At 36.8% G+C, this 20,226-nt stretch overlaps 1 protein-coding gene across 2 annotated transcripts in view; it reads right to left on the bottom strand.

Annotated features, from left to right (window-relative positions):
* Window positions 1–20,226, bottom strand: part of LOC122813973 (otoancorin-like) — a 656,691-nt gene that overhangs the window by 524,266 nt on the left and 112,199 nt on the right. For both annotated transcript variants that reach the window (XM_044086530.1, XM_044086531.1), the window contains exon 6: window positions 1,993–2,108. In XM_044086530.1, the coding sequence (XP_043942465.1) occupies window positions 1,993–2,108 (116 nt within the window). The remainder of the gene's footprint in view (window positions 1–1,992; window positions 2,109–20,226) is intronic.

Genomic DNA, 20,226 nt, shown 5'->3' with positions numbered 1-20,226 from the left:
TGGGCCTCCATTGAAAATAGCCCTTACCCACTCAGACTGTGTAGGTACAAATAAATAGATAAATTATATACAGAAACAGATAAACTGAAACACTCAAACAGGTAAACTAAGAAATATAGTTTAGCCATATAGGCATACGTTTATTACAGGTGCTTTGTTTTGACAGTACTTCTACTACAAAAATATTTATTGCAGAAGATCAGCAAAGCATCCCAGTCTAGTCTTTCTACTTATATCCACTTCCCTCCTGACCCCTTCGTACTGCAACATTCTTCGTTTTTGCACTGTTGTTTCTTCTTTCCGTCCCTTCATTAACAAAACAACAGCAGTCTTTAATGATTTTTCTTTTCATTCCCACATTCTTATCACTTTCTAAGCTACACATCAGTTAGTTACTTTTATAGTTCTACACATAAATATTTTATCATATGAAATCTGCATTTAGAAAAAAAAATTGATATTAACTGTTTAAAAAAATGATGACGTATGCACTCTCCTACATCTGCAACTCCTTTCCACATCACCAACATGCATCACCTATGTTTGGGAACATCTTTCCTAAATGTTGTTGTGCATGAATAGGTTAGTTATGAAAACAATTCCAATTAAAAATTGTAAAAGCCTTTACATTTTTAAAATATTTTTGATATTTTCACCTTAGAGAGCTTCCTCTGCCTCCATAACAAAGATAAAATTTTTCTTTTATTTGATGTTTTTCATAGCATACTAAAATGTGTCTTGGTTGTTTTGTTTCTCTCCCCTATATAAATTCAGTGAGACCTTTCCACTCAAATCAGAGTCACATAGACCCAAAAACATTCAATCAATTTATCTAGAAGTTAGGTGACATGACCCGATCCTTCCCTCCTTCTCTGGAATTCCAATAATAATAAGTTCCCCTAATATCTAATTGTCATTTTCTCAGATCTAATTTTCATTTGCAGCTCCTCAGTTCTACCCATATGAGTGCCCATAACCTCTTTCAACTTAGCTTCACATTTATCAGCTGAAACCACGTGGTCTGTCTTTTGTATACTGATGAGCTTGCCAGATGGAGGTGTGAGCACTGACTGTAGGTCATAATTAATTTTGATATGACACCCTGACCCCTATTACAAAATGCAAAAAAGGGGGGTTGATGTTGGTAAGTACATTTTGCATCTATCAAAAGGGTTTCCACATTTGCACCCTCTACCCTTCTCATTTTGCTTAGCCTCAGACCTGACCGATTGCTGCTCAATGAAGACTGTCTCCTACAAGTTATCTATTTCCTAACTTTTTGCCTTTCTGCCAGTTTGAGTCAGGCACCTATCCTAAATAATTTTATGTAATGTTCTACAAATTTTTTTGAAAAATTAACACCTTTACGACTTTGATCTAGATCTTGGTTATGGAGTGACCTAGGAAAGACAAGCCACCTACAGCAGTATCACTTAAAGCTTCCAGTCTCATTTTAACATTACCAAATTTAATAAATGAATAAATAAAACAAATAAAAAATTAAATTAAATGCAATGGTAAAATTGATCTTTGAATATATAGTACTTGTTTTTACAGACATATGAACTCTGCAGTATAAAATATCTGGCAACACAAAACCATTTTTGATTTTTTGATATATTTATTAATACGAACTTTTACTTTTGGTGAGAGCTGTCTTTTGACTGATTTTGGCAAATATTTTCTTTTGTACTTAGAAGATTGTTTAAAGAATACATGAGAATACAAACGCACATGTAACTGTCATGGTCACATTAGATATGCCAGACTTTGCTTTATTAGCTTAATTTGCTGTAATACAACCGCAGTAGGAATCACTTTTGTGATATAAAAGTTAACAGTCTGACTTAGCATGGAATTTACAAAGATGAGATATTAAGAATATTGTAGCTTCTTCCACTCAACTTAGCACAGCAGTAGATTTATGAGTGACATCACAAATTAAGGTCTAATAGTGAGAATTACATATCTTGCAAAACCAGGAATACTTACTGGATTGCTTGAGTTTTTAACCAGATCCTGCAAAGTTGAAACACTGGCCTGTAAGATGAATCGGCCCATCATTTTTAAAATGTCAAAGGAAATCCAAGAGCTCTCACTCTTAGTGTCTGAAAAACAAAAGTAAAATCCAAAATGTCAGAAAATGTTTCATGTTTTCCTATAGATAAATAACACAACAAAACCTTATTAAAAATATAAGTATTTGCAATGGACTGTCTAAAAAAAACATAATATAAATTAAGATTATGTTTAAAAAGGCAACAATAAAATTAAAAAAATGTTAATATGGTTTGATTTCTTTTTAATTAATACATGTGTGCCTATGTTTTAAGTGATACATTAATAAAGGTGTTTTAAAAATGCAACAATAGTAAACTAACAAGTGAAAGTTCTTACTGCTATATAAGTGTGAAATAATATACATCATAACAAAAAAGTCAGCAATATTAGTTTAAAAAATGAAGTTCTGACTTACTATTATAGTTGCAAAACATTATTGTGTTTAAATGCCAGAACTTTTATGGTTAAGCAATAAAGTATGATAGATCATAGGATCATTGGAGGTTATTAGGCTAATGGCCCTGGGGCCATTACAAGCCTGGCCAAGAGTTTATACCCAAAAAAGAGACCTCAGTCAGCACCTGTCACCCCTGTCAGTGAGGGACACAGGTGGGACCCCTGGGACAAATTTGTGGTTTCCCATCCACCCATCAAGGTTACGCTTGAAGAAGGTCAGTGAGGTACCCTTTTTGATGTATATGGGAAGTCTATTCCAGACACAGGGCAGCCTCTGGGAGACACACCTATCTCTCTATCAGATTTTGTTGATGTTACATATTAGATTTAGGCCTATTGAGTGGGTAATATGCAAGGAGTCAGACTTACAGATATGGAGCATCTCTAATAGGGCAGAGTCCAAGATTGCCTTGTAGGCGAGACACAGATCACCTCTGAGCAAGCTGTATGATACCAAGTAGAGTGATAGTGATCTGAGCCTGTCCTCATAGGACAGGTGTTGTAGGCCATGGATTCTTTTTGTGAGGTATTTCAGTGGCCTATCCAGTTGGTGCAGATGTTTGAAGAGGTACATACCAAATGACGAGTTATACTCAATAAGGGAGGAGTACAGCAAGGTAATAACCTACTTTTTTTCTGGTGCAATCCCTTTACTTATGAGATCAACCAAGTAAAAGTCTTTTCTGACCACTGCTGTTACATGATGGTCGAATGTGAGATTGTTGTCAACCTGAGTACCCAGGTCTCTCACCACAGGTTGCGTGCTTAGGGGATTGCCATTGATGTGGTAATCAATAGGGGATATGATTTTGCCGAAAGGTATGATAATACATTTGTTTTGCATTTAGCTTAAGGCCATTACTTTGGCACCAGTCATTTGTTGCTGTGAGACCCTCTTGCAGTATGTTAACATCATTTGGGGAGTCAATGACAGCACTCATCTTACAGTTGTCCTCAAACTTGGTCAGCCACAGGCCTTTCGTCTTTGTCTGGTCCTCTGAGAAGTAGATGGCAAACAGCAGGGGCCCCAGGGAACAATACTAGTGACAGGTCTGCTGTTGAAGATGGAGGTGCCTATTTTGACCTTGAGGGTCCTATCGGTGAGCCACTCACCTGATGAGATAGGGATTTATGCCAAGTTGGTGTTAGCTTTATGATGATACCTCAGTGGGGGATTGTGTCAAAGGCCTTAATTAAGTCAAGGTAAGCTGTATCTACTGCCTTTTCCTCATCTAGGGCCTTGGTCACAGTCTCATACTCAACCAGGTTCAAAAGGCAAGATCTGCCCTTGATAAATCTGAACTGGGTGGGGGCAAGTGCTTGGAGATTACCTATATGCTTGTTTATGAGTTCCATAATAATAAGCTTCATGGTTTACTGATCAGACGTGTCATGCTAATGGGGTGATAGTTTCCAGGGTCAGTAGTGGCACTACCTTTGTGCAAAGGGATGGCAATGGCAGTTCTCCACTCTGCTGGAATGAAGTCTGTACTTAGGCTGTGGTTGAATAGGGTGCTCAATGGCGAAGCTAGTTCTTGCTGGAGATGGTGCAGAATACAGCCTGCGATACTATCAGGTCCCATGGAAGCTGTGTTCTTTGCCTTGGATAGGGCCTTTAACACTTTCTCTATGGAGATGTGAGGTGGGGACAAATATCAGGCCTTTGCGGGGGGACAGGGTAGTTAAGTTTGCATTGAACATGTCTGCTAGCAGGTTGGCTAAGACAACAGGATCAGGGTAAGTGATTTTGTTAAGTAATAATTTGGAAAAAACTGGGCTTTACCATGGAGGTTCCTGATGTAACTGAAGAAAGCTTTGTGGTTTTTCTTTATTTTGAAGGCTAGTTTCAATTCAAAGTTGGCTTTGGAGGTTTTCACTAGTGATCTAATTTGCTTGTTGAGGCTAAGGAGGGAGTTTTTCCAATTTGGAATTTGTTCCTTTTTACCCTTGGACAACAGTTTCTTCCTTTCATTGTAAAGCATGTTGATAGAGGATGTCCACCAGGCCAGTTTGTGTTTTGATGAGGAGCAGGTTTTAGTTCTGGTGGGTATTGCTGAGTCTGTGCAGTTGTACAGGTGCTTGTATAGTGCATTGGCATAATGTTCAGAATAGCTGTCTCCATCCTCTGAGGGGGGGTGGTGGTGTGAAGCTAAAGATACCATCCCTTTGGAGGCTATAGTCAGCTTTTGAGAAGATTTTTAGTCTAGTTATGGCTGGGGAGTTTGGGTGGGATAGAAACTTCGAATGAGAAAAATCGATGATCTGATCCAGTATGTTATCCCCTCTTGTGGGGAATGAGATGAGCTGGTCTAGTGAGTTAGAACTGATGAAGTCAAGGAATCATTGCATGAGTACGTTAGTGCAAAAATAGTTCACCCAGTCAATGGCGGGGTAGTTGAAGTCACCAAGGATCAGGGTGTTAGGAGGTACCTTGATGAAGTCAAGTAGGTCTAGGTAGGAGAAGGAGTGGGTGTCCTGAATCATGGAGGGGTGTCTATAGAAGGCTATAACTTGGATGGGTGTCTTACCAACTGTCAGTTGTACCTGGAGTAGTTCCAGTGCATCATGCTGTCAAATCACTCTGGAGTTGTGCCTACCCTTAATGAAGATGGAGACTCCACCATCCATTTTTGAGTCAGAATGTGGAGAATGAGGTATAGCCTGGTAAGGCAGGGGTGCTCTCCACAGCCCTAAACCAATTTTCCATGACCGCACAGATGGCATCTTCCAGTACAAGAAGAGACTCCTGTGAGTGCATTTTCAGGTTAAGGCTCCTAGCGTTAGGCAGCATGACCTTCAGTTTGTTTTTTGACAGATCTTTTATGTTGGAAGATTTATCTTTGAGTCATTGTCTAAAAAGCCAGAATGGGGGAGACAAAAGCCTTGGCCAGGATCCGGAATCCCAGGGGTGACAGGTGGACACCATCTCTGGCAAAGCATTGAGGCCTGTCAACCATGTCATCCCAAGCAGACAGATGCTGGATCCCCTTGGAATGACACCAGAAACTAAGCCAATTGTTGAAGTCAAATATTTTTTGTTGATATTGTGGTATCATTCTTGGTGATGATAGGATACCTTTAGGGCTAGGGTCATACCTGCCTGGGGCACATACTCTGAGAGCTCAGTCATGTATCTCTTCATATAGTCCAGGAAGGTAAGTCTCAAGTCATTTACACCAACATGGCAATGACAGAGTCATACTTATACCTGTTGTGGAGAGACTTAAGTGCATGCATGATGTGGCGCATTCTGGCACCTGACAGACAACTGACCGTGACTTTCTCCATGTTGAGCCTGGTGAGGGGAACAACAGTGTGTTTCACAACTGAATCACCAATGACTAGTATGTTTGGTTTATTGTTATGCCTTATGGGCTGTGTTGGTTTATTGTTATGCCTTATGGGCTTTGTTTGTGAGTCACTGATGTTTTGTCTGCTGTGTGTGATGTGATTGGTGTTGTGTGTGGAATGATTGTGAGTGTGTTTTGGAGATCTCTGCTGTTTAGGTAAGTTTTTATTTATGAGTCAGGACCTCTGCATAGGGTGGTCTGTGTGTGCTTGGCTATGTGATGTGCATGGTGTGGTGTTAGTGCTGGCAATCTCCTCTTTGTCAGCAATATTGACTGTGGCGTGAAACAGCATGGATTCCAGGTTACTGATGCAGATGTATTTCTTGCAAGTAGTTTGTATATGAACCAGATTACCATACACAGTCAGGTGTTGTGAGACACAGACTCTAAAAGCAAGGGCCGTACATCCCCTCAGACATGTGGTAATACCTCTACAGCTAGCCAATTATTTGATCAGTACTCACTGGATGTGGTTTCTACTCTTTGATTTCAATTTGCTGATAAGAAACTTAGTGAGCAGACTTCATCATAGGGAATCATTGGCAGGATAAGTAAATTATTATCTTAACCATGTTGATATTTTCATTTAATTTGGGTTGGGTTGGGTTACAGAAAATTCATTTTTTTGGTGGGGGATGAAGCTGTCTTAGATAGACACAAAATTATTTGGTAGTATAGATGTAGTTCTTTCTCCACACCTGTATTAAATGAAAATGTCAACGTCTTGCTTTTTTTTTTTTAATTAAGACTATTACAACATTGAATTGTATGTTTTGTAGATTTAAGTCATGTAATGACAGTGATTTTTTTTAATAGTGTGATTTGTATCAAAGGAGATAGTCTGATAAAGTCTGATAGTATGCTTTATTGGACAAAAGTACTTAGATGAATTTTATGTGAATTTTATTTTATTTGTTTTGTTTTTATTAAACAATGTGCTCCCAAGGATGACTTTGTTATGTTTTCTTTGTTTTTATTTGATTGATTCATGGTCAGCTGGCATTTGGATATATATTTACAAATGTTGTGTGTGTGTGTGTGTGTGTGTGTGTGTATATATATATATATATATATATATATATATATATATATATATTTATATATATATATATATATATATATATATATACACACAGTGTGTGTGTGTATATATATACATATATATATATATATATATATATATATATATATATATATATATATATTTAATTATGTCTTCAAACCAAGATTTAGGGCTAATTGTGATACTTCAGGCCTAATTTATCTGGCCACTTGTGAATGCTGCCCTGTATTTTATATAGGGCTTACTAAAAGGAAATTGAGAAATAGAATATATAATCACCTATACGATATCAAAAAGAAGAATGAGTTAAACGCCCTAGCTAAACATATTATATCTAACCCCTCACACTCTTTTGTTTTTAGAGTATTACAAATAGTGGAAGTTAATGCTAGAGGTGGTGATCATATAAATTTGATTGAACTAAATGAGTTGAAATGGATCCTCAGACTCAGAGGCCACTATCCTCCAGGACTAAACAATTATATTACAATAAGATCTTTTCTAAATAATCAGAGATAATTACATTGCCTATGTTTCATTTTTGTGATATATCACATTATATATTTTTTGTGACATACAGCATTTTTTAAATATTTTTTTTAAATAATTCTATTAATTACATCCAATGTATGAAACATTATTTATTTATTTATTTATTTATATATTCACTTACTTATCTATTTCATTGATATTTTAATGTTCACATTGGTCTATGAATTATTGACGATATTATAACAAATGCAGTTTTTTTAAACATCTTTGAAACATATATTTTTCACTCTAATGTCACTAAGGTCTACAAACCATATGACTATTTATCTATACATATATTTACTCTTATATTTGCACACTGATGCCTATATGTATATTTATATTTTTATTTTTATTTTCTAGTGTTCTATCAAAATGTGTTTTTTAAATAAGTTATAATATATCTATTAACTATTTGACTAACTCATTTAAATAATAGTTTATTATTAATTCATCGCTTAGGGTAATTTCAGAATCATGAACTATGATTTTATAATAATATTTTATATGTTGGTCATGAAATGTTTATATCCATATTTACTATAGTATTTGATTTCATATTATATGATATACAAAATTAGTAAGCATGTCTATTTAAGAATGCCGTTTTAAATCTTTTGACATCAAAATTTATTGGTCCATTTATTATTACTTTATTTATATATCTATTTATATTTATATTTTTCATTTACTTATTTATTCATCCATCTATTTTACTTTATGTATAATTATTGTTAAAATGCATTTTCAAATGCTTAAATATCTGAATATTTATACATCTATAATATTTATATCTATAATATTTATAATACATATAATAATTATTACCCGACAGATTTTGATTTAAGAAAGGGTATGAATAAAGACGGATCATATATCGTATATTACGTTATATTTGATGATGATATATATCTAAGTGAATTTCAGATAAATTTAAATGGACATAAAATTATGTATGCTCCACTACATTCAATGTTCTTATTGTTGTGCTGCTTTAAAAAAACCTTTACAGAAAATGACCATTTTAATGTATGTTTTATTACATTCAGTGTTCTTATTGTTGTGTTGCTTTAAATTCTTTACAGAAAAATGACCATTTTAATTGAATTATCAGCTAATTAATTAATCATTAACTACATTCATTAAGCTATGCCTCCCTATAAATATTCTGACTGTTTTCAGTTGTACATTGTCTGAAGAAGCGTAAGAGAATACGCGAAAGTGCTCACCGTTTGTCTTTTCTTCTAATAAATTATTTCATGTAACATGGAGAGTCCGAGGTTTTGTTCTTCATTTTCATTTTCATTTTCATCTTCATTTATATATATATATATATATATATATATATATATATATATATATATGGGTCCTGGTATTATGATTGAAAGTATGTTTCATCAATACATACATGATCAAACTCACTTTTGCAAAATAGCATTTTGTCGAAAATGCACTTTCGCTGAAAGGTGCTAAGCAAACAGTTGTTTGCATGTAGATTTAGTTGTATATCAACCGTACTGTTGAAACTGTACTGTTGATTGTACAACTAAGCAAACTGTTGCTTAGATCACGGTACAGCCAGGATAAGGGAATATTCTCTTTTCCCCACTGTAGTGCAATAGTGCGATCTTGGAGTGAGAATAGTAAAGTAGGGGGCTTGCCCCCTGCATAAACGTGAGCACTGTTTTATTTTTTTATTTATTTTGGCGTGTTGCTTTTTTTTTTCTTTTTTGTGAAAGTGAGTTTGATTTTGTATGTTTCGATGAAATGTATTTTCGATGGATCAACATAAATCCATATATATATATATATATATATATATATATATATATATATATATATATATATATATATATATATATATATAGATATAGATATATATATATACATATATATATATATATATATATATATATATATATATATATATATATATATATATCGATATATAATACCTCTACAGCAGAAATATTTTCTGCTTAAAAACCTCAGCTTTGGCCGGCTAAGAACTTGGTTATATTCAACTGGACGTATAAGAGAATTTAAGTACCTTTATCTGCACTTTTTTTAAAAAAAAAATACAGTATTTAATTTGATTTAAACTGTGTTGAAGGAATATTAACTGAACTGGCAGTTTTAACTCTGCTCTTCAGTAACTTGAACTGAAGTTAGTGTTTGCTGAATTTTGTTATTTGCTAGTAATTACAGGTGTGGGGGTAGCCACATTCTTTGATTTCCTGTCCTTGCCTATTTAAGTGGTACAGTGTGAAATATTTTCTGCTTAAAAACCTCAGCTTTGGCCGGCTAAGAACTTGGTTATATTCAACTGGACGTATAAGAGAATTTAAGTACCTTTATCTGCACTTTTTAAAAAAAATACAGTATTTAATTTGATTTAAACTGTGTTGAAGGAATATTTAACTGAACTGGCAGTTTTAACTCTGCTCTTCAGTAACTTGAACTGAAGTTAGTGTTTGCTGAATTTTGTTATTTGCTAGTAATTACAAGTGTGGGGGTAGCTACATTCTTTGATTTCCTGTCCTTGCCTATTTAAGTGGTACAGTGTGAAATATTTTCTGCTTAAAAACCTCAGCTTTGGCCGGCTAAGAACTTGGTTATATTCAACTGGACGTATAAGAGAATTTAAGTACCTTTATCTGCACTTTTAAAAAAAATACAGTATTTAATTTGATTTAAACTGTGTTGAAGGAATATTTAACTGAACTGGCAGTTTTAACTCTGCTCTTCAGTAACTTGAACTGAAGTTAGTGTTTGCTGAATTTTGTTATTTGCTAGTAATTACAGGTGTGGGGGTAGCCACATTCTTTGATTTCCTGTCCTTGCCTATTTAAGTGGTACAGTGTGAAATATTTTCTGCTTAAAAACCTCAGCTTTGGCCAGCTAAGAACTTGGTTATATTCAACTGGACGTATAAGAGAATTTAAGTACCTTTATCTGCACTTTTTAAAAAAAAAAAATACAGTATTTAATTTGATTTAAACTGTGTTGAAGGAATATTTAACTGAACTGGCAGTTTTAACTCTGCTCTTCAGTAACTTGAACTGAAGTTAGTGTTTGCTGAATTTTGTTATTTGCTAGTAATTACAAGTGTGGGGGTAGCCACATTCTTTGATTTCCTGTCCTTGCCTATTTAAATGGTACAGTGTTAAATATTTTCTGCTTAAAAGCCTCAGCTTTGGCCGGCTAAGAACTTGGTTATATTCAACTGGACGTATAAGAGAATTTAAGTACCTTTATCTGCACTTTTTAAAAAAAAATACAGTATTTAATTTGATTTAAACTGTGTTGAAGGAATATTTAACTGAACTGGCAGTTTTAACTCTGCTCTTCAGTAACTTGAACTGAAGTTAGTGTTTGCTGAATTTTGTTATTTGCTAGTAATTACAGGTGTGGGGTAGCCACATTCTTTGATTTCCTGTCCTTGCCTATTTAAGTGGTACAGTGTGAAATATTTTCTGCTTAAAAACCTCAGCTTTGGCCGGCTAAGAACTTGGTTATATTCAACTGGACGTATAAGAGAATTTAAGTACCTTTATCTGCACTTTTTAAAAAAAAAATACAGTATTTAATTTGATTTAAACTGTGTTGAAGGAATATTTAACTGAACTGGCAGTTTTAACTCTGCTCTTCAGTAACTTGAACTGAAGTTAGTGTTTGCTGAATTTTGTTATTTGCTAGTAATTACAAGTGTGGGGTAGCCACATTCTTTGATTTCCTGTCCTTGCCTATTTAAATGGTACAGTGTTAAATATTTTCTGCTTAAAAACCTCAGCTTTGGCCGGCTAAGAACTTGGTTATATTCAACTGGACGTATAAGAGAATTTAAGTACCTTTATCTGCACTTTTTAAAAAAAAATACAGTATTTAATTTGATTTAAACTGTGTTGAAGGAATATTTAACTGAACTGGCAGTTTTAACTCTGCTCTTCAGTAACTTGAACTGAAGTTAGTGTTTGCTGAATTTTGTTATTTGCTAGTAATTACAGGTGTGGGGGTAGCCACATTCTTTGATTTCCTGTCCTTGCCTATTTAAGTGGTACAGTGTGAAATATTTTCTGCTTAAAACCTCAGCTTTGGCTGGCTAAGAACTTGGTTATATTCAACTGGACGTATAAGAGAATTTAAGTACCTTTATCTGCACTTTTTAAAAAAAATACAGTATTTAATTTGATTTAAACTGTGTTGAAGGAATATTTAACTGAACTGGCAGTTTTAACTCTGCTCTTCAGTAACTTGAACTGAAGTTAGTGTTTGATGAATTTTGTTATTTGCTAGTAATTACAAGTGTGGGGGTAGCCACATTCTTTGATTTCCTGTCCTTGCCTATTTAAGTGGTACAGTGTGAAATATTTTCTGCTTAAAAACCTCAGCTTTGGCCAGCAAAGAACTTGGTTATATTCAACTGGACGTATAAGAGAATTTAAGTACCTTTATCTGCACTTTTTAAAAAAAATACAGTATTTAATTTGATTTAAACTGTGTTGAAGGAATATTTAACTGAACTGGCAGTTTTAACTCTGCTCTTCAGTAACTTGAACTGAAGTTAGTGTTTGCTGAATTTTGTTATTTGCTAGTAATTACAGGTGTGGGGTAGCCACATTCTTTGATTTCCTGTCCTTGCCTATTTAAGTGGTACAGTGTGAAATATTTTCTGCTTAAAAACCTCAGCTTTGGCCGGCTAAGAACTTGGTTATATTCAACTGGACGTATAAGAGAATTTAAGTGCCTTTATCTGCACTTTTTTTAAAAAAATACAGTATTTAATTTGATTTAAACTGTGTTGAAGGAATATTTAACTGAACTGGCAGTTTTAACTCTGCTCTTCAGTAACTTGAACTGAAGTTAGTGTTTGCTGAATTTTGTTATTTGCTAGTAATTACAGGTGTGGGGGTAGCCACATTCTTTGATTTCCTGTCCTTGCCTATTTAAGTGGTACAGTGTGAAATATTTTCTGCTTAAAAACCTCAGCTTTGGCCAGCTAAGAACTTGGTTATATTCAACTGGACGTATAAGAGAATTTAAGTGCCTTTATCTGCACTTTTTAAAAAAAAAATACAGTATTTAATTTGATTTAAACTGTGTTGAAGGAATATTTAACTGAACTGGCATTTGTAACACTGCTCTTCAGTTATTCCCACCCACCCTCCCTGTTTTTGTTTTGGTGTTAATCTTAGTGGCCTTGAAACTGCCCGCCCCTCAGCCTGCCTCTGGGCCCATCTCATTTGCTCAGTCAACTGAGTGCAGTGAGATCATATTTTGATTTCAGGCACTCCTACTGTGTACAAAGAGAACATCTGGGAAACAGACAAAAAAAAAATAAGCTTATTTCCTGCCTTTCCTGTTAAGTGGTATAGACTATTTGTAGGCTTCTGAGCCCCCAAGCCCTTCTGTGTTTGAGGGAAGCCTTCTAGCTTGTTTTTTTTTCTTATAACTAGCCAGTTTTTTAGTTTCAGCACTCAAATCTGTTTCTTTGATCTCAGCACTTGTTCAGATTAAAAAAAAAAAAAAAAAAAAAAAAAATCATCTGCTTTTACTGTACTTGTGTTTCTACCTACTTCATTTTACTTTTGCATCATCTTAAAAATACTCAATTGTATTTATTACTGCTTGGTGTAACTCATTCTAAGCCTTTTGGTTTAAACACTTGGGCTTCAGACCAGTTGTTTTGCACTGAGAGGGTTTGTGGTCTGCACTGTTGTGGCAGAACAGGTAGCTTACATCCTTCTAGGTTGGGAACTGCTGATTGAGGGCTCAGTGTCTGTTATTCTAAAAGTGTATCAATTCTGGTTTAAGCACTTGGGCTTTCAGGCCAGTTATTTTATATTAAGAGGGTTCGTGGTCTGCTCTCTTGTGGGAGGAGAGGCTGGACTCTGCCCTTCTGAGCTGGGAATTTCTGGTTAAAGGCTTATAGTGCATGCATATCTGAACTGCTTCTTACTGAAGTTGGTGCGCCTTGTTTGCTGTGGCATAGACTGGATTCGGGCCTGCTGGATCTAGCTTTGTTTGTGTAACTTTAGCACTAATCCAGACATTCTCTAAAGTATTCAATTGTATTTATTACTGCTTGGTTGTAACTTGATTAAAGTGTAGCTATCATTCAAAGTCTTTTGGATTAAGCACTTGGGCTTCAGACCAGTTGTTTTACATTAGGAAGGTTTGTGGCAAGCACTGTGGTGGCAGGACAGGTAGCTTTCATCCTTCTAAGTTGGGAACTGCTAATTGAGAGCCCAGTGTCCAAGTGTATTAGTTCTGGTTTAAGCACTTGGGCTTCAGGCCAGTTATTTTACATTAAGAAGGTTCGTGGTCTGCACTCTTGTGGGAGAAGAGGCTGGACTCTGCCCTTCTGAGCTGGGAATTTCTGGTTAAAGGTTTATAGTGCCTGAATATTTGAACTGTATCTTACTGAAATTGGTACACCTTGTTTGCTGTAGCATAGACTAGATCCAGGCCTGCTGAATCTAGCTTTGTTTATATGCTTGTTGTTTGTTTGCTTGTTATTTCCTGGAACGCTAATTCCACCTAATACGCGGCTTCTCAGCGCTTCTGTGGATCACTAGTGATATCTGCATTGCTTACTGTACTTATTTCCTTGTTTCACTTGAAAGAAAGTTACTGTTTGTCGTTTTTGCATTTAGTTACTTGTAACACATTGCACTCAAGTTACCTGACACTTGCTCACTAAAGCAATTATATAAGTCAGCACTAAAAATTAAAAGCACTACACCCTCACTCCCCACTAGCCCTTGTTTTCAATTATTAAGGAATTCCCAATATTATTCTAGCATGTCCAAAGGTCAGTTGTCAATCTCCTCTCCGGTCCAGCTGGTGAATCTGGGAATCTTGAGGCAATGTTATAACTGCCTCATGTACACAGATAACCCTCTCCTCCTCCCACATAACACAAATACTTGCAAGAGATGCAGCTACTTAGCCAAACTGGAGGCTGAGCTCTCTCAACTCAGGACTGGCAAGACCAGACAGGAGGAGAAGGCAACTACACACACCACAAAACCAGCCTCACATAATGCTACCACACCACTGAATCAAACACATAAACACACAAAGACATACTGGAGGCTCTGAGTAAAATTTACCTAAACAGCAGAGGCCTCCAAAGCAGACACCCAAACAACTGCTACCTCAAGACACCCCACAAGCAACACATAAACCACAAAATCAGTGTGCAAAGCAGTCACAGCCCTTAAGGCCAAATGCAACAACAAACATACTTGTCATAGGTGACTCCATAGTCGGACACACTGACGTCCCACTCACCAGGCTGAACAAGGAGAGGGTCACAGTAAGCTGCCTATCGGGCGCTAGAATCCGCCACATAACACAAGCACTCAGGTCACTCCACGGCAAGTACAAATATGACACAGTCATTGTCCATGCTGGTGTGAACGACCTGAGACATACCTCCATGGACTACATGAAAAGAGACATAGAGGAGCTCTCTGATTATGTAGCCCAGGCAGGTATGACCCTGACCCTGAGCAGTATCCTTCCTTCACCAAGAATGATGTCACAATATAGAGACAAGATGATCAGCTTTAACAATTGGCTTAATGTCTGGTGTCATTCAAATGGGATCCAGTGTCTGTCTGCCTGGGATGGCATGCTTGACAAGCCACGCTGCTTCGCAAGGGATGGCTTGCACCTGTCACCCCTGGGATTCCGGATATTGGCTAAGGCTCTTGCCTCCCCCCATAGTGCCTTTTTTAGGCAAGACTCAAATTCTAAACCTACCACCTAGAAAACAAAAATGGGAAGAAACTGAGGGTAATGCTGCTCAATGCCAGAAGTCTAAATCTCAAAATGCACGCACTCGAGGCCCTTCTCAATATGGAGAACATTGATGTCTGTGCTGTAACTGAAACCTGGTTCAAGGCTCCTGAGAGCACCCCAGCACTATTAGGTTTTACCTCATATCATGCGTTCTGGCCCCAAAACCCGGACCACACCACAAAAGGAGGGGGCGTATCCATATTCATAAAGGATACCCAAACCTCCAGGTTGGTGGCAACGCATAGCTTGAAACCATCCAGGTGCAACTAACCATAGGCAAAACTGCTCTACAAATTGTAGCATGCTACAGGCCACCCTCTCAAACTCAGGAACCCCACACAGCCTTCCTGAAGGCACTGGAGGGTATAAATATATCTCCAAAAACCATCATATTGGGTGACTTCAACTACCCGAATATAGACTGGGAACATTACTCAAGCCCTAACTTTCTAGCCCAACGGTTCCTAGAGTTCATAAATTGTAGGAAAATATTACCGCTAACTCTCCCAAAGTATCCTGCAGCAAGTAGGAGAACCAAACGTAACAATAAAGACAACTATCAGGATACACCACGAGAAGTCCAATTGTTGCAAAAAATCTTCTTTATTCCAAACAAAGTAAGAGATAAGCGCTTTCGCGTGCTTCATGCACGCTTCATCAGATCTACTTGTATCACATTGCTTCATTCCTTATATAGTAAATAATAATCATTAATTCAACATTCAAAACATCTGATTAATTAATTAAAAGTTACATCATCAGTCAAAATTTAAAGTCGCAAGATCCATAGCGCCTTTACATTTTTCAGAAGTCATAATGAACTGTCATGAATGAAACAATTAAAATATTAAGACATAACCAAGAAATACATATATAATGATCATATCAAGATCTAACGTATAAAAATATATATAAAATATATATGAAAAACATATGTTAATATCAGCAAATCTACCTAAAACATTTGCTTTTGTTCGTATAATACTTAAAATCAATAAGCAGTTATTTGTATCTTACTGCTTCTCTAGCCTATATCAATTGTAGCCTACTAAATGTAGAGCTTGGGTCCAATAGATCAAAAGCGTATCATAACATTATGTTACGCTAATCGCTCATACTACAAAACAAAACGGAACTAAAACCAGACAAAACTAGATGTCTCACAAAAACAGCTAATGTTCAACTTAATCGAATCTATGAATACATCACGGTCTAGTTACTAGTAGATGCAGTAAACCGTCAATTGAAAATAAAGATAAAAATTACATCACGGTCTAGTTACTAATAGATACAGTAAACCGTCAATTGAAAATAAAGATAAAAATTATTTTTATCTTTATTTTCAATTGACGGTTTACTGTATCTATTAGTAACTAGACCGTGATGTATTCATAGATTTGATTAAGTTGAACATTAGTTGTTTTTGTGAGACATCTAGTTTTGTCTGGTTTTAGTTCCATTCTGTTTTGTAGTATGAGCGACTAGCGTAACATAATGTTATGATACGCTTTTGATCTATTGGACCCATGCTCTACATTTAGCAGGCTATAATTGATATAGGCTAGAGAAGCAGTAAGATACAAGTAACTGCTTATTGATTTCAAGTATTATACGAACAAAAGCAAATGTTTTAGGTAGATTTGCTGATACTAACACGTTTTTCATATATATTTCATATATATTTTTATATGTTAGATCTTGATATGATCATTATATATGTATTTCTTGGTTATGTCTTAACATTTTAATTGTTTTATTCATGACAGTTCATTATGACTTCTGAAATATAAAGGCGCTATGGACTTTGCGACTTTAAATTTTGACTGATGATGCAACTTTTAATTAATTAATCAGATGTTTTGAATGTTGAATTAATGATTACTACTCACTATATAAGGAATGAAGCAATGTGATAAAAGTAGATCTGATGAAGCGTGCATGAAGCACGCAAAAGCGCTTATCTCTTAATTTGTTTGGAATAAAGAAGATTTTTTGCAACAATTGGACTTCTCGAGGAGTTCATAAATTAAAATGCCATTGAACAGCTAGTCACTTTTCCCACGAGAGGAGAAAATATACTAGATCTCATTATCACAAACATGGGGACAAAATGCTCCACACCGGAAGTATATCCCTCATTGGTGAGATCTGATCATAAACTAATCTCACTGGAAATCCACATCCCGCCCCCACCCCAAACAAAAAAGACCACAGTGAAGAACTTCTCTAAAGCAAACTTCACACTACTCAAGACTGGTGTGGTATCCTTCAAGGCCCCTGAGCCAGTGGAAACCACAACCCAAGCTGTGGAAGCCCTTACAAATGCCTTCTATGAACACCTCCAGGACTGCATGGATCAGGCAATCCCAAATAAAACCAAGACTCTTTCCACAAAGGGCAAACATCCAGTCTGGTGGACCCCAGCCATTAACAAACTTTACAATAAGAGGAGAAAGCTATTACATGATAGAACAAAATCCATAAAAGGGAAGTCACCCTGATCATTATTAGTAAAAAATACGAGCACTCATAAAATCAACTAAGGCCAATTTTGAGAGAAAAATTGCCATGGATTCAAAGGACAAACATAAGGCCTTTTTCAGCTATGTTAGGAACCTGGGTGGAAACTCCCAGATATGCTCAGAATTAGTCCAAAATGATACAAAAATCACTGAACCCACAGACATTGCCAACATACTGGCAGACAGGTTCAGTGCAAACTTCACCCCCCTCACCCCCCTAAAGAAGAGATAACTATACCAGCGGAGTGTAGCCTCCCAGACATCTCAAATGTGCAGGTGAAAGCTGCTCTCTCTAAAGCTAAAAACACAGCATCAGTGGGACTGGATGATGTCCCTGGCTGTGTGCTACATGAGCTAAATGAGGAATTAAACCCGCACATAAGGCAGCTGTTTAATCTCAGCCTTACCACAGGATACGTGCCCAAGGAGTGGCGTACGGCAACTGTGGTCCCACTCCACAAAGGCGGTGCCTCTACGGACCCTGGTAATTACCGCCCCATAAGCTTAACAAGTCTAGTCTGCAAAGCTATGGAGAGGATCATAATGGAGCTCATAAACAAAGATATAGGGGACTTGCAGACATTGGACCCGACCCAGTTTGGCTTCGTCAAGGGCAGATCATGCCTTTTGAACTTGGTCGACTTCTTCGAAACAGTCACCAAGGCCATTGATGAGGGAAAGGCAGTCAATACAGCCTACCTTGACCTTGCAAAGGCTTTCGACACAATACCCCACTCGGGTATTGTAGAAAAACTTACCTGCTTAAATGTAAACCCATATGTCACAAGATGGGTTGCAAACTGGCTTAAGGACAGAACCCACAGGGTTAGAGTTGCTGGGGCTATGTTAGACTCCAAGCTGGTCACAAGTGGTGTCCCACAGGGCTCGGTCCTTGGCCCCCTATTGTTCGGCATCTACTTCTCAGAAGTACAGGCCAACATGGGAGGACTTTGGCTGACAAAGTTTGCAGATGACTGCACACTGGGCGCCATAGTGGAAAGTGCATCGGACATGGATATCCTTCAGAAGGGACTCACGGAAACAGATAGCTGGTGCCAGAGCCATGGCCTGAAGTTAAACCCCAAAAAATGTAAAGTCATACCCTTCGGGAAAAACAAGGTAACCCCAAGCTACCATATAGGTGGCAATCCACTAAGCACAGAAGAGGTTATCAGGGACCTGGGGACCCAGGTTGACAGTGGCCTTTCTTTTGACACTCACGTTGCTAAAGTGGTTAGAAAGACCTTCTACATTGCCCACCTGATCATGAAGGGATTCACATCCAGATCTAGTGAGGTCATTGTTCCCCTGTACTCTTCACTTATCAGACCAATGATCGAGTACAATGCCCCATTCGGGATGTATCTCACCCGACATCTGCAGCAATTGGAGAGACCCCAAAAGTTCCTCACCAAAAGGATAAAGGGACTCCAAAATCTGTCATATGCTGCCAGATTGAAGAAACTCCAGCTCTATTCAGTCGCATACCGTCTGCTCAGAGGTGACATGTGCCTGACATACAAGGCCATGTCCAACCTGGAATTAATGGACATGCTCCACCTAAAAAAATCCAAATTCACCAAAACCACTAGAGCAAGTGACTTAAACCTTAGCACGGATATAAATAGGACGTGCTGGAGGGATAGATTTATCACTCAGAGACTCCCTATGCTGTGGAATAAAATCCCGGTCCATGTGAGGCAGAGCACCTCGCTGGCTCTGTTCAAGAGAAATCTTGACCTGTGGATGGGAGATCGTAGGTTTACCCTGGGAATCATCTCTATGTCACTGCTGGACAGAGGCACAACAAACTAATGGGCACAGTATTTTTTCATATAAGGGGTGGCGTAAGCCACAAAACTTTGGGCTAGGCTTATAAATGCCTTAGGGCAGATAGCCTAGTATAAACCTATGAACCTATAGATATATATAGCTACATATATATATATATATATATATATATATATATATATATATATAGATAGATATATAGATATATATATATATAAAACATCAGCTGCTAATTGATGGAGTGAATGACTGTGAAATGTGGTTGAATATTCTGTTTAACAGCATTTAAGATTTCAGATGACTGGAACATCAAATACTTATGTTTAAGGTAAGTGAGAGTTTGGGGAATTAGTGGTGAAACATTTACCTATTCTGAAGATTTCAGCATTAGGGGGTAGGAATGTTTATGTGAGAGTAAAGAGATTACAGTTATGTTAGGATTAATTGAGGGTATAGTTGTAGTATGTTTCTGTGTGTGTTTCAGTGTGTGTGCGTCTAGTCTATCCAGATTAGTGGTTGTGGTATGGAAACGGACTTTGAAAGGTAAAGTGCAGGGTTAGACCAGGGTTAGGGTTAGCAGGATTTAGAAAGGTAGTGCAGGACAGCACAGCCACCTGTAAGGAGATTAAAAAAGACTCTCAGT

Source organism: Protopterus annectens, chromosome 10.part0 (genome assembly GCF_019279795.1).
Source record: "Protopterus annectens isolate FY-2018-M chromosome 10.part0, PAN1.0, whole genome shotgun sequence".
In the NCBI taxonomy this organism is placed as follows: domain Eukaryota; kingdom Metazoa; phylum Chordata; order Ceratodontiformes; family Protopteridae; genus Protopterus; species Protopterus annectens.
This window is presented reverse-complemented; position numbering and strand designations above follow the sequence as displayed.